The sequence below is a fragment of the Myotis myotis genome, unplaced genomic scaffold (assembly GCF_014108235.1).
Source record: "Myotis myotis isolate mMyoMyo1 unplaced genomic scaffold, mMyoMyo1.p scaffold_m19_p_11, whole genome shotgun sequence".
NCBI classification, from domain to species: Eukaryota; Metazoa; Chordata; class Mammalia; order Chiroptera; family Vespertilionidae; genus Myotis; species Myotis myotis.
Window position 1 is genome coordinate 19,695,665 of NW_023416315.1, and position 14,456 is coordinate 19,710,120.

Below are 14,456 nucleotides of genomic sequence, written 5' to 3' on the forward strand. Positions count from 1 at the left end.
CTGCCACATACTGAGGGACCATATGGCTCAGTCAGGCACCAAAGATATGAGAGAGAAGGTGAGCAGACACACCTACCCAACCTGTAGATACTAGATACTACAGGGGGCCTAGCTGAGACCACCCTACATTGCCAACTCAAGCATTATAAGCTAAATAAATGGTTGTCAAAAGCCCCTACATTTTAGGGCATTTTGTTACACAGCAATACCTAACTGCCACAATGGCTGAGACCCTTATGACTCATTCATTGTCAGTGAGGCCACAGCGATGCCACTAATGTGACTTACACCTTCTGCTGTACTTTGCAGTCTGGGCCACGATCACACCATCACTAAACACTGTGCACTATGGCCAGTCATTCTTCATTTATTACAAGGGGAGGATTTAAACAGGAGGATGATTTAAAAGATCCCTCGAGCACAATTCTGTGCCTGGGAAACTTCCGGTGCTTGGGCTCCCAAATGCATGATCTCCTACCACACAGCTCTTCACTGAAGACATGCCACTTCCTGGCATGTGAAGCGTGGCCCAGGTGGGTCTACAGGCGAAGGAGATGAAGGTCGCAAGAGAACCAGGCCGATTCCTCCTTACCTGCTGCATCCCGCTGGCCTGCCGGTCGCAACACAGGGAAGCCGCCAGCAAACAGATCTCCCAGGGCTGGCGGCGTGCTCCCTCCTCGAGAGTTTGCAGGACCTCCTCCTTCTTTGTTGGCTCCTTTAGAACCTTTAGAGAGAAGAGGCCATAGATGAGGACCTGGGAGCAGAGCGAAGCCGCCAATTCTCACCCGGGCTGTGGTCGGACCCTGCCCGGGACAGCCTTCCTGTCCGCTCACCTCCGTGTTACCCTTCTGACGGCATCTTTCCCAAACACCCTCTGCCTCGATGCCCTGCAGACTGGTGCCCGGGCCTGTGTGCTGCCCTCGCTGGGTCTACCAAAGGACCAGCCATTGGTAGCTGATGATTCTGAAAAGTGACCGAACCCAGGGGCCTATCCACTGCCAGTTAGTAGATGCCAATGGAGGAACCGGCGGCGCCTTTCAAATGAGAAAACCCAAACATCATCGGTGCAGGGCTGGTCCTGTTTTCAACATGACTGTGGCGGTGGGAGGATAGGCAGAGAGAACCCACAGATTTAATGCAGGTCTTAATTGTAACTTCCCGAACTGCAGGCAGGAAGTGAAGCCACACACTGACTTGTGCTTCAGCATTTTTCTTTCCTGAGCTCTCCCTGCCCAGCCCCACACCCGTCCTTAATGTCTACGGAAGAGAAGGCTAATGAGCCCGAAGGAGAGGCGTCACTACTTCCAGCCTTCCGGACGCGTGTGATACCATCTACTTAAGATGAGAAGACATTCAGCTAGACAAGGATTCCTGGCAGAAAACCATGGTGACCTAAAGCTAATGTGCTACTGTGGAGAAATTAAGGCACAGCGCCCATTGGTGGACGAACATGGCCAGATTATTCTAAATACCGGGACTACCTATTACCTGCTCATTGCAATGATTAGGAAGTGAGTGTTCCTACAAAATGGACTTCTCTGTTCATTGGGCTTAACCAATTAGTTAGTGGGTCTCGCCAGAAACTAATTTTTATTGTAATTGTTGGAAAGATTTCTTAATTTGTCTATCCTTGTGTATTAACATATATAATTACAGATACTAGATACAATTATATTTTTAGGACTATCTTTGAGAATTGACATCATGCTCACCATTGAAAAAATGTGTGAAGACATAATAATACCTGGCATTGATAAACAGTTCCGCATATATTATTTCAACCTTCCACTATCTTGACACACACAAAAAAGAGCAGGTATTATTATCTCTCCCATTTTGCAGGTGAGCACACTGAGTCCCGAAGAGGTCCCGAAGAGGTCCCCTGGCCCGGTAGCAGAATCAGAAGTCACCTGACCTGAGCCCAGGGCTCCGTTCACCTGAAGACATAGAAAGCTGCAGTCCTTTGAGCCTGTGAGAGAATTCTGAATACATCTTTTTCCTTGTGCAAAACAGAAACTTTGCACTCTTTAATGTTGAGACTTTATGTTTCCTCTCATTGAGTTTGAGGACTATTTTGACACAATGAAGTTTAAATGTTACCTCACAATGGAGAAACAAAGTGTTAAATCCTAAAATGAAATATTAGTTAATAAAAAGGAATGAAGGACTGGTTCCTGCTACATGGATGGACCTTGAAAACATGCTGCTCAATGAAAGCGTCCATAGAGGCAGAAAGCAGACTTAGTGGTTGCCAGGGATTGGGGGATGAGGGGAGTAGGGAGGGACTGCTAATGGATACGGGGTTTCCTTTTGGGGTGATGGAATGTTCTGGAATTAGAAGTAGGTGATGGCTGCAACCACACTGTGAATGTTTAAATGCCACTGAACTGAAGACTTTCAATGGTTAAAATGGTGAATGCTATAGACCGTGTATTTTATAATGACTGTGATATTTTTAAGCACTTGAAGAGTGATGGTGACCGAGGACGCCCTACAAACTGCCAGCACCCCTGGAGGGACGCTCCGACTCTCGGCCGCGTGGCCTGCACACTGAGCAGGTCTGAGAGGGCCCGATGCTGTCCTGGTAACAGACGTGGCCCCTGCCCCGAGCGAGGGGGGGGGGGGGGGGGCGCGTGTCTGGCTGAGCTCCCATGCTCCCGGGGCTCAGGGCGGTCCTGGCCCAGGTGCGCACTTACTTTCGATTTGCGGGGCACTGCGGTCATTGATCTGCGTGACTTTCCGAAGGCGAGTTCCTTGCTGGATATCAGCCAACAGTGCACTTCGACCTTTGGGATCGGCCTTTCTCAAGCTGGAAGCTTCTGTACTCGCCTGTAAGGGAGTAAGAGGGATGCGATTATAATCACACAGAACATGTGCAGAGAAGCCCAAAGTCCTGTCTGCTGTCAGGTTTACCTCCATCGTCCACCTCACCTGCGTGCCCTGGCTGCACCGTTCCTGAGGCCATCTCACCTTGATCTCTAGGCGTTTACGCCCAAGACCCGGTGGACACTTAGCTCCTGCTGCTCACACCCCTCTCCCTGGGGACCTAGAATGGACTCTTCCTTATGCTCACACTCCTGCACGACTCAAGGAAGCCTAAGTCACAGACCCTCTCCCTCCTCAGAGTTAAGGCCGCATGCGGGCCCGGGGTTCATTCAGTCCAGGCGCTCCTGACCCAGGCTGCCGGATTCTGAGTGATCACCCTGCCCGGTGTCCCAGGTCCCCTCTGGGCCACGCCCTTGCTGACCCCAGCCTGATGACGGAGCTGGTCCTGTGGCCCTGTTGTGCCCTGGGTTATTCTCCTAAGTGGCACGAAGTAGCGCGCAGTCCCCTGGTACTCATGCTGCCTGCTGTGGGTGGCCCGTCATGTCTCACAATGGAAGCAGGTTTGGCCTTGAGGAGCTGGTTTTGAGAGAAGGATGACGACCTTCATGTGAGCACGCAGCAAAGGGGAGAACTGGGACCCAGAGGGGTCATATAACTGGGGAGGAAGGGAGGGCAGGGGATTTCAGGAAGGTGCCTGGGTGCATCACTCTAAGCCTCATAAAACCCGTGAGTGTCCAGTGAACTTGCCTTCATTGTACAGATGAGAAAACTGAGACGATGAACTTGTCTGTTCAAGGCCACAGGGCTGGGCTCAAATCCAGATGTGCTAAATCCCCAAGGCCATGTGCTTTGTACTTGCCATCCAGGGCATGTGCCATCATTGGAATAAGTGTCTCACTGACTGCTCACTTGCTTCATAAATATGTTTGTGAGAATAACCTTTATCCTAACTCTGCAAGTAGCCCCGAGGTCCAACGGTTTCACTTCCATTGCAGCTCAAGCTGACACGGCAGGGGTCTTCATGGGCTATCAGAACCAGGGAGCACCAGAAACTACACACGTAGGTTGGTGGCAAATAAGGGGGTGGAGGTGGGGGGCTGCATTGGAAGACACAGCCAGGAGGATCCTCCGAAGTTGGAGGGTTTGTACCACGTGACCCGAGAGCTGGTAAACATTATATATGTGTTTTCCGATGGTCTTAGGCAACCCCTGTGAAAGGGTCGTTCGACCCCCAAAGGGGTCGTGACCCACAGGTTGAGAACCGCTGTCCTAGGTCTAGTTCATTCACTCACTCACCATTCACTATTCATTCATTCACCCAGTAAACAGTGATTGAGATTGTTTTTGTGATTAATCACTATGCTTTAATTATGTTCAATTTGTAACAATGAAAATACATCCTGCATATCAGATATTTACATGACGATTCATAACAGTAGCAAAATTACAGTTATGAAGTAGCAACGAAAATAATTTTATGGTTGGGGGTCACCACAACATGAGGAACTGTATTAAAGGGTCGCGGCATTAGGAAGGTTGAGAACCACTGACCTAGGATTATGATACACATGTACAGGGAGTTAGGACATACATGCACGGAGTTAGGCCACTACATCATGCAGCATATGGCCGAGCACCCATGTGAGTCTCACAGAGAGGAAGGCCCCTGAGAATTCAGAAATGGCCATATTTGCCAGGATGATCTCAGCAGGCTGCAAGGAAGATATGAGCCCTTAGAAGGTTCTTGAAATATAGATAAGACTCATGAATCCTTGCGGCCTTTTTGTTTTGTTATTGTTGTCGTTGTTCATAAAAGGACAAACCAGGTTTGCTTACTAGACAGTCAGAGACTCCTCAGTGTCACAGACTAGAAACAAAGGCAATGTGGTTTTAGCTAAAATGTGCCGAGTCGGCATTTTCCTGGGCTGAATCGGAAGGACACAGGCTCGGAGTCGGTTCTCACTGCCTGGAGACATGCATTTTGAATCCTCGAGAGGGACTCCTGGTCAACAGTAGAGCTCTGAGCAAGGGACCCCACCCCTACTGCTACATCGTTTCTGGGAATGCATGTAAGCATACACATGCACACAGGGGATTTCCCACACAGCATGCTTAAAACCCCCACACATATAAAACATAGACATCCATACGTTATTTTAAACCACAATGTTTTGAGATTTTTAAATTTTATTTTTAAATGTTGTTCATAAATCATTAGTGACAGGAAGAAAGGATCAACAGAAGTATCACGACCCTAGACAAGAGGGTAGGAACATTTTCCTAAGAACCTGGCCTTGTCATCTCAGATGTGTGTTACGGTCAGGGGTCGGGGAGAACGTCCTTTGTCCCTTTTTTCCTAGTTGCAAGGTGACCAGCACCGTGAATTATAATGACAGTCACGACCCGGCTCAGGTGCTGGCCCCGAGGAAGGCAGAGTGAGAAAGGGGCGTTCTTCTGCTTAAAGAACTAGAGATGAGCACACCCTGGCCCTAGTGACCTACAGGGGGTCATCTTGATTAGTTTAGACTCGATTTTTAAATATATTATCAAAATTCACCCCCCTACCCCCACCTTGCCCACCCTAGGCTTTTCAGGGAGGGCTGTGAACAATGTTGTATGTCCTTAGGGTTATGCTATTGAACAGATTCCCAACTTAGCACAGGTCTCAAGATGTTCTTGATGAGTCCACAGGACAGGCTTCAAATCAGTGGGAGGACATGGCAAGGCACGTCATGTTTGCGTGATGCAGTCCAACTCGAGGGACTAAATCAGGGGTCTTCAAACTACGGCCCGCGGGCCACATGCAAATACAAATATTGTATTTGTTCCCGTTTTGTTTTTTTACTTCAAAATAAGATATGTGCAATGTGCATAGGAATTTGTTCATAGTTTTTTTTTAAACTATAGTCCGGCCCTCCAACGGTCTGAGGGACAGTGAACTGGCCCCCTGTTTAAAAAGTTTGAGGACCCCTAGACTAAATTAACAAGCCTCTGTGACTGCTCAGCTTGCTTTCCTGCTCACGGTGGGCCCTGATGGTTTTCCACTAGAGGGCCCTCCTTCCCTGGTATGACTATGTGTCCTCCAATCCTCTCCTGGGAGGTGGGAAAGAATGAGTAACTTCAGGGCTAAGGTGATCATGTGCATGCAGGCTGAACAAAAAGGCAGCTAAGGGCTTATTCATTTGAACGTGGAAAATTAAAACACACAGAGACAGTGGTTCCTGTAATCTGCAATAGTTACTAACAATTAAATCAAAATTTTCTTCTTAAAAATCTACAATCCTAAGAAGTCTTGTTACTGTGGTTACAGGATACAGAAACAGGAAAGAGACTGCCAAATAAACCCCGGGCTTTTATTCTATGCAAATCCCAATTTTTGGCAACTTTACTAAAACTATAATCAAGGAAGAGAAAGCCATTCCTGGACACTTTTCCCAAGGCAAATCGATCCACCAAACCTACCTGCTCCCTTCCCTCTTCCCTCCAAAATGAGAAACCAAAGCATCACTCCAAAGTCTCCTCTGGTTCCTCTGTGTTAGTGTTGTCATGGGGTGTGACAATTTGAGGGGTTCCACACAAGGCGTTTGTGGACTCCGTTCCGCTACAGCAAGTTCCAATGGAGCAGCCCTGATCCTAAAAAGACCCAGAGCAGCCGAATAGTAATGCAATTAGCCCACTGCTGGGGCTGCTAAGGCTGAAAAACTGAAGCGAACCAATAAGATTAGAAATACAAAAATGAGTGGCAGGACTCACCAACCAAGGGCGATAAATCATAAAAGTTGTTGCATACCCACTTGTCTTTCCAACAAATGCCTCCATCAGGTTTCGGTGTAGCTTGGGGGGAGGAAGGATGGCAGTTCAGTCCAGAGCACAACGTGGAAATGCCCAGTCTTCCTGCTATTTGGCACCCGGCCACCAAAGGCCATGACCGCACCTGATTTGAATACTGCTTTCTGTGCAAAATACTAATAAAAATCTAGCCGGATGACCCACACCTAGCTGACTGTTTGTCTCAGGATGATCCAAAGCCTATCGTTTTCCTACAATTTCAGCCTTGCAGCCTCTAAAGACACTTTCTCCATGTGGCTGTCACACCTAAAATTAACAAGCCTCTGTGACTGCTCTGCTTGCTTTCCTGCTCACCGTGGGCCCTGATGGCAACTTTACTAAAAATATAATCAAGGAAGAGAAAGCCATTCCTGTACACTTTTCCCAAGGCAAATCGATCCACCAAACCCACCTGCTCCCCTAGGTTTCCAGGCACACAGCCTGCTCATGACCCTAGACCTCAGCCTCCACCTGCCTCCTCCAAACTTGGGTGTTGGCAGCCAGGGTACCTGCATTTCATGAGCACATGTGAACCCCAGGGACAGCCCGCATGGCCCGCAGGCGATCACAGAGAGCCTGGACTCCAGTGAATATTTTCAGACAACTGACTCTCCCCAGCCAGGCCTGACACAATGTTCCCTGCAACCCCAAATGTGTATAAGTCAGGTCGTTCCAGAATGAGGCATATTGCAGTTGAGTAGTTCTCTGTCTCATTTTCAGAAATGCAAATATACACTTAAAATCTGTGCGCAAAAAGGATGGACCCGATAACCTTCTTTAAAGTCTGGTTTATTGAGCAATGGACTGTTACCTAGACCAGAGAGCTGCCTCATACATGTATGTATACGTGTATTCCTCATTATTTATTTCCTAGACCTGAGCCTCTGAGCTGGTCCCACAATGAGATCCTAATAACTTGGAGGCTGCCCTGGCGGCTGTATTGAGAGCACCCGCTGTCTGATTCTCCACTCTCCACCATGTCACGGACTCAGCCATCCTGCCCCAAGCAATCCTTCCACCTCATTATATATTTCTCGCGGAGTTTATGCTGCTGTGGATCCTTCGCGGGTTTCTTTCCCACTCGCAAGCCGGTGCTCATGCGTTTGCCCCGTCTATGACCACTCCTACCCCGCTCCCGGCCCCCAACCCTGGCCTCACCATACCTGCCAAGGCATTTACTTCTCTTTCTAAGCTTCACATCAAACAGAGTTTACTTTACAAAATTCTTTTGTCCTTTTAACTTCTTCAACCTAATCTTTTCCTTGTATGATCCCCAAGTGCCTTGTCATTTTCTACTGCACTATTCAGATCTGGCCAGGTATTCTAGCTTTATATACTGGTGTTTCCCTTCTTTTTGAGTGGAAATTCCTAGCATGCAAAAATGCAAAAACAAAGCCATACCCCTTTTAGTATCAGCATGTCTTGCTTTAAAAAAACAAAACAAAAACCCACGTGAACAGTCTATCAATATTTTGTGGAAATTAACTCCACAGACACCCTCGCCCCTGGGTCCCTGCCATCTGTCTGCTCGGACAGAACTCGGAGAGAAGCTGCTGCCTTAAGGCTCTGCCACGCCCCGATTCTTCACACGCCCTCACACTTTTTACCCTCTGGTCACTGCCCCGAGAAATGAGAATTCAGCTCAGCACCTCTCCCTCTTTTCTGATGATGCCACTACTCCCAGGCTCATAAGACTAAAATGAAATTAGGAGAAAACCTAATGTTAAAACCTACATTGGATCTGGAAAGAACAGCCTTGTAAACAACAACAACAACCAAGGTCAGCAAAGGAGTCAAGGGCAAGGGCCTGGCCAGTAGGCTGGAACGGCTAGTGCGTAACACATGGTTTGAACAGCGCCTCAAATCTGGTGGAGGTTTCCTACCTTTTATTCTCTTAGACAAAAAGTACTCCCCAAAAGAAACATGTTGGCCCACCCCAACCCTCCCAGCAGATTCATTTGTAAACTCTATCAAGTTCAGCTCATGACCTCAGCAGGACTCTTTTCATTCCAAGCTTGAAACCTTGACTGCTTTCCCTCCTCCATTTGAAATAACCATGTTCACTGGCTCCTTCTCTTTCCTATGACACGCAGGTGGTTCTGGAGTCTGGGAAAGGAGGCTGCACCATGCAAAGGGTGACAATGACAACAGCAATAACAGAGCAATGAGAAGACATCTGTGTGTGCCAAGCACTGTCCCACGTATTTTACATGCGTTAACTCATTGAAAGGGCACTTGGACAGCCCCTTGATGTAGGTACCAGCTGTGAGTATTAGGTCCGGTTTACAGATGGGGCACAGAGCAAAGCAGGCTGTCTATCTACTGCTAGTCAGTAGAGAGCTGAGACGTGAGCCAGACGCGTCATAATCACCATGCCGGCTGTACAGCCTCTTAGAAATAACACCACCTAGGAAACTGGTGAAGGTGAAACACCCAGGAAATACATGGCAAGCCTGCAGCTGGGGGAAGGAAGCGGTCCAACTGCCCTCTGGCTTGGACCACGGTAGATATTGCCTCACAAAGAGTGTGACAGGCAGAGCAGGAAAGGAGGGGGCAGGGAGGGCACCAGAAGAAAAAGGAAGGGCGGGGGGGGGGGGAGAGGGGGAGGGGGAGGGGGGAGAGAGAGAGAGAGAGAGAGAGAGAGAGAGAGAGAGAGAGAGAGAGAGATGCTTCTAGGAAGGCTGGGGCCCAAGGAGCTGGGCCTTTGCCAGGCCGGAAAGAAGGGCCAAGGCTGCATGGTGGAGTCTGATTCGTGCACTAAACGTGAGCCAGCAGCCGTCTTGGCAAGGGGAGCACTGCGAACCCTTAGAATGGAAACTGCACAGAGTAACCCTACGCTGTGAGGCTGATACCCCCAACTGTAAATAGCCGGTACTTAAACCTCCCTGGTCAGGTAACACAGAACCTCCCTGGGCCAACCTGCTGGTCCACCTCTTTCTTTCCAAGTGTCAGCCCCTATCCCCTTTCACACCTCCCGACTGGCTGCGGGAGGAATGTGGGCTTTCAGCAAGTGGCCTGCCTTGGTTGACAGAAAGAGCTAAGGGTTGTGGACAATGCTCAAATATGAAAGGAGACAAAGGCAACAAAAATAGCCAAGAGGGGGTGGGGAATTCCAAAATTTCTAGAAAGTTGAAGGTATTTCCAAAGGAGTGTACCTATTATGGATAATAATGTAGATGGATCTAGACTTTTTCTTCCCACAGTCACGTTTCTAGGTCCTCTGTATGGAGAATGCAACAGAATCCTGTGGGTCTGGACTTGGATTGGATCCTAGAGCAGCAATGGCCCACAGCTTAGCCCAAGGACAGCACCAAAAGGGTCTCACTGCTGGGTCTGATGCCACTCATCCCAGAACCCGCTTCCAAACCTCTCTGGTTACCCTCGGTTACCGACTTGGCTGCTCAGCATATTGCGCTATAACTCTGTCATTACTCTTGGACCTACATCAAATAGAAGTAAATACAGAAAATTATTTCCATGCTATGATTTTTCAGGAAAAGCATATGTTCTTCTTCTCATCCTTCTAGCACTGCCTAATTGAGGCTAATGCTCTCATCATTCAATGACAACTATTCACTGTGCCTCTGCTATGGGTGGGACAGGGCAGGGGGAAGCCAGACACTTCCGCATATTACTTGCTGTGCAAGACTCCAAGATGTGCCAGCAGAGCAGAAAGACCTGGAATCTGCTCCGTCTATCTTTGGACCTGCTGGCATTTATGCAGCATAGATAGGTCACTGTGGAAGGAGCTGAGTGTGCAGCCCTAGACTTAGGCTTCCAACTGGCTGCTGGACATCGCCACATAAGGGCCCCACCAGCATGTTAAACTCAACCCGCCCCAAACAAACTCGCTATCTCCCCCATAGCACCCACCAAAGACAGACAGACAGACACACACACACACACACAGACACCTGTTACTCCTCTTGTGGTATTTGGATGTCAGCAATATCCTTCTAGTAAACCAGGCTCAAAATCAAGAACTCCCTAGATCAGCGGTCGCCAACCGGTGGTCCGTGAGATCCGAAAGGTTGGCGACCGCTGCCCTAGATCATACCCTTGGCATTGTAAAAGTCCTCAAATTGACCTACTATGAACTTTACTTCCAGAATGTATCTCTAATTCCTACCACCTTCCTAGTTCCTCCACCACTTTTTATATTCACTTTTCATTGCTATGCAATAAACACTGTCTTAGATATAACAAATATGCCAAAAAAATCACTCACATAAAATAAGTTCTTCAATGTGAAAAGACAGTGGGAATTAAAAATGTTTTTGTCATGAGAATCACGGAAGGGGCCCACTGGAGAACCCAAAGTGTGACTCATACAACAGACTCTTATTAATGACATTCCTGTGTATTTTTAATAAAATGGGCCCCCCTCAAAGCCTCCCTTAAAAATACAGCGGCATCTGTTGAACTGAATGCCTGCAATTCTAGAGGAGAGCAGAAATAAACTGAAGGTCGAGACAGCTGCAATGAATCAACACGAAATGCAGGCTTTCCTTGTTCTGAGTAACCATCTACACGGCTTGGGGACAATTATGACAGGGACAGAACTGAGCTTAAACGGAGCAGGCCTATCATCAGAGGAAGTGAATTGTAATAGAATGAAGAGGGGAGCTATTTTTAGTTCATTTCCCTCCACTGTATTTTTGTCTGAGACCTCCTAAAATGAGGCCTGCTGGTTGAGGCTATATGGAGTCAGTGGTGTAGGCTGATGCAGCCAATACTTCTGAAGACTGAGATATATCCCCACCCAGTGTCCTTCCTCTGCATCAATGGATCCCTGCCTCCTTGGCAGCTCAGAGAAGTCAGCCCTGCAGAGGAAGGGCCTCCAGCCAGCTCAGGGACAGGCCACTGAAGGACCACCAGGCTCCCGGCAACATGACGACAGCCATGCCCTTCGAGCGTCTGGGAGTCACGAGACTCGTTAAGGGACAGAAGAGAATCAACAACATCAACTGCTTTTGATAGGCCAGATGCTACTCCGATCTTCAGTTCATTTAATTCCATTTTCAGAGCTGACAGGACTGGTACTGGCAGAAAATATGACTACCTTATAGGAAAATATGACTACCTTATAGTAAGATGCTATAAAAGTTAATACATCAACATTTTTTTTAAATCACATTTAAAAATTCCACTCATCTGTGGTACTTGTTCTGTCATTTTAAGTAACAATGCCATCAAAGGAATGGTTTCGAAGATGCTGAATCTTTAACAAAACAGAAGATGGAAGTCTTCATGAAACATCTGGTGTTTGTAGTGGGGGAGGCTGTGCGTGTGTGGAGGCCGGAGGAATAAGGAAACTATTTTTTGTTCAGTTTTGCTGGGAACCCATAACTGCTTTAAAAAATAAAGCCTATTTTTAAAAAATCATATCATATGCCCACACAGAGATACATTCTAGTGTTTACATGGAAATATTTTGAAGAAAATAGAAATATTAAAGCAGTCTAGTAACTGAAGTCAAGGTGTGGGGTGGAGGGAGAGTGGAAGTCCCAGGTCACACCCACGGCCCACAGCGGGTCCCAGAGCTGGGCCTGGACAGTGTAGTTCATCACTGAATTAGTGGTGTTGCCTCTACAGAGCTTTTGATCTGTTTTGTTAACAAACACATCAGATAAACAAACAAATCTGCAGACACAAAGTTCTGTGGAAAAGTTGTGGAAGCAGAGTTCTAAACGATGGCTGTGTCAACTTCTGGTAGAATGAGGGGGAGCATAGTAATTTTAAAAAGTTCACTTATTTAAATGTTTTTCTCAAATAATTGGGAGAAACGGTGCCACGGTTCCTTTTGAAAGAAAAGCAACTGGGTCTAGCTTCTAAAAAGGCTGGGTTACGAGGGAGCAAAGCTTAACTGCACCATGTCACAGGCCAGGGCCCGGTGAGGGCCGCATCTTGGGTGCAGAATGAGAGGATGTAAGTGCCCGGAGGGGCCCTGGGTGCCTCCCCTCTGTCGCCCACTCCCCAGGAAGGCAGCCGTTTTCACCTGACCCAGGACTGAAGTCCCTTATCATGCAGTTCTGGCCCAACCCACTCTCCTTGTTCTTGGCTGCAATGAATACAAATCACTTTGTATTCTTATCTTTTCATGTGTCTTATCTGAGAGAAGAGACCAATGGGCTTCACTCATTTGGGATTACAGCCTAGCATAATGATATGCAAAAACAAAAACAAACAAATAAAAAACACACAACAATAACAAACCCACCAACAACCCCAAAACAGACATTAGAGTAACTTATGCCTTTTAACAGGTAGAACTCAAGATTTGGAAAATAAAATAGGATGAAAGTTAGAGAAAAGCATTATTCCTCAAGCTTCTTACAGTGCCCACAAGGTGCTTACATGACACGTATCTGACCCCATCAATCTTCTGTCCAAGGGGATAAGCCCATTTTACAGTAAGAGCCAGTGATCCAGCAAGGCAGGGTAAATGTAAATAAAAATAACAAAACTCAAATCAAAATAACTAGGCTAAGAATGACCTCCTTTACTAGCTTTAAACAGAACTAATCCTCAAGTGCTTTACTTCTTAACATTTTTTAAAAATATATTTTATTGATTTTTTACAGAGAGGAAGGGAGGGAGATAGAGAGTTAGAAACATCGATGAGAGGGAAACATCGATCAGCTGCCTCCTGCACATCTCCTACTGGGGATGTGCCCGCAACCAAGGCACATACCTTTGACCGGAATCGAACCTGGGACCTTTCAGTCCGCAGGCCGACGCTCTATCCACTGAGCCAAACCGGTTTTGGCACTTCTTAACATTTTAAAGGAAGAAGGAAACAAAGTTATTTTTTTTTTAAATATATTTTATTGATTTTTCACAGAGAGGAAGGGAGAGAGATAGAAAGTCAGAAACATCGATGAGAGAGAAACATCGATCAGCTGCCTCCTGCACATCTCCCACTGGGGATGTGCCCGCAACCCAGGTACATGCCCTTGACCGGAATCGAACCTGGGACCCCTCATTCCACAGGCCGATGCTCTATCCACTGAGCCAAACCGGTTTCGGCAAAACAAAGTTATTTTAAGTAGGACCAATATTTAGGGAGGGAAAAATTTTAGTTTCTAAAGATAGATAAGGAAGATATATAATCAGGAAGGGATGTGGAAGAATGAATAAAAGGGAAAAGAGAAATGTGTATGATCACCCCATACATACAAATGAAGGTGAGGAGTGTGTGTGGTGGGCATACAGGGGGAAAGACCGGTAAGTAAAGCCTGTGAGGGAGATATCTACATCTACATCTATATCTATATCTACATCTATATCTATACCTACATCTACATCTATATCTATATTTATATCTACATCTACATCTATATCATCTATATCTATAACTATATCTATCTAATGCATACATAGATCATAGGGGAGAAACACACAAAGAGGGCATATTGAGAGATAGGTAGGGCTGCCACATAAAATACAGGATGCCCAGTTAAACTTGAACTTTAGATAAACAACACACATTTTTAGTATAATTATGTCCATGTTTGCACTTATACTAAAACAACGATGTGGTTTCATTGTTCAATTCATTTAGTTGTTTAACTGAAATTCAAGTTTAACTGGGCGTCTTGCATTTTCATCTGCTAACTCTGGCAACAGAGATAAAGTAACAAAGAAAAGGGAGCATGAGAGAAAGTAAAGGAGAAAAAGGGAAGGAGTACGAGGATTTGTAAAAAAAATGAACTTCCACTTCTTGTCGTTTCTCTGGTGCCGTTACAAGCTTTACAGCATTCCATAGTTTACGCAAGGACCCCTTGAGCTTACCCGTTTAC

General features: G+C 46.7%; 1 protein-coding gene across 1 annotated transcript in view; it reads right to left on the minus strand.

Moving 5' to 3' along the window:
• WIPF3 (WAS/WASL interacting protein family member 3) overlaps positions 1-14,456 on the minus strand; it is a 60,079-nt gene that overhangs the window by 16,760 nt on the left and 28,863 nt on the right. Inside the window, exons 3-4 of the mRNA XM_036327737.1 lie at positions 2,697-2,829; positions 593-724 (exon numbers count right to left, since the gene is read on the minus strand). Of these exons, the coding sequence (XP_036183630.1) occupies positions 593-724; positions 2,697-2,829 (265 nt within the window). The remainder of the gene's footprint in view (positions 1-592; positions 725-2,696; positions 2,830-14,456) is intronic.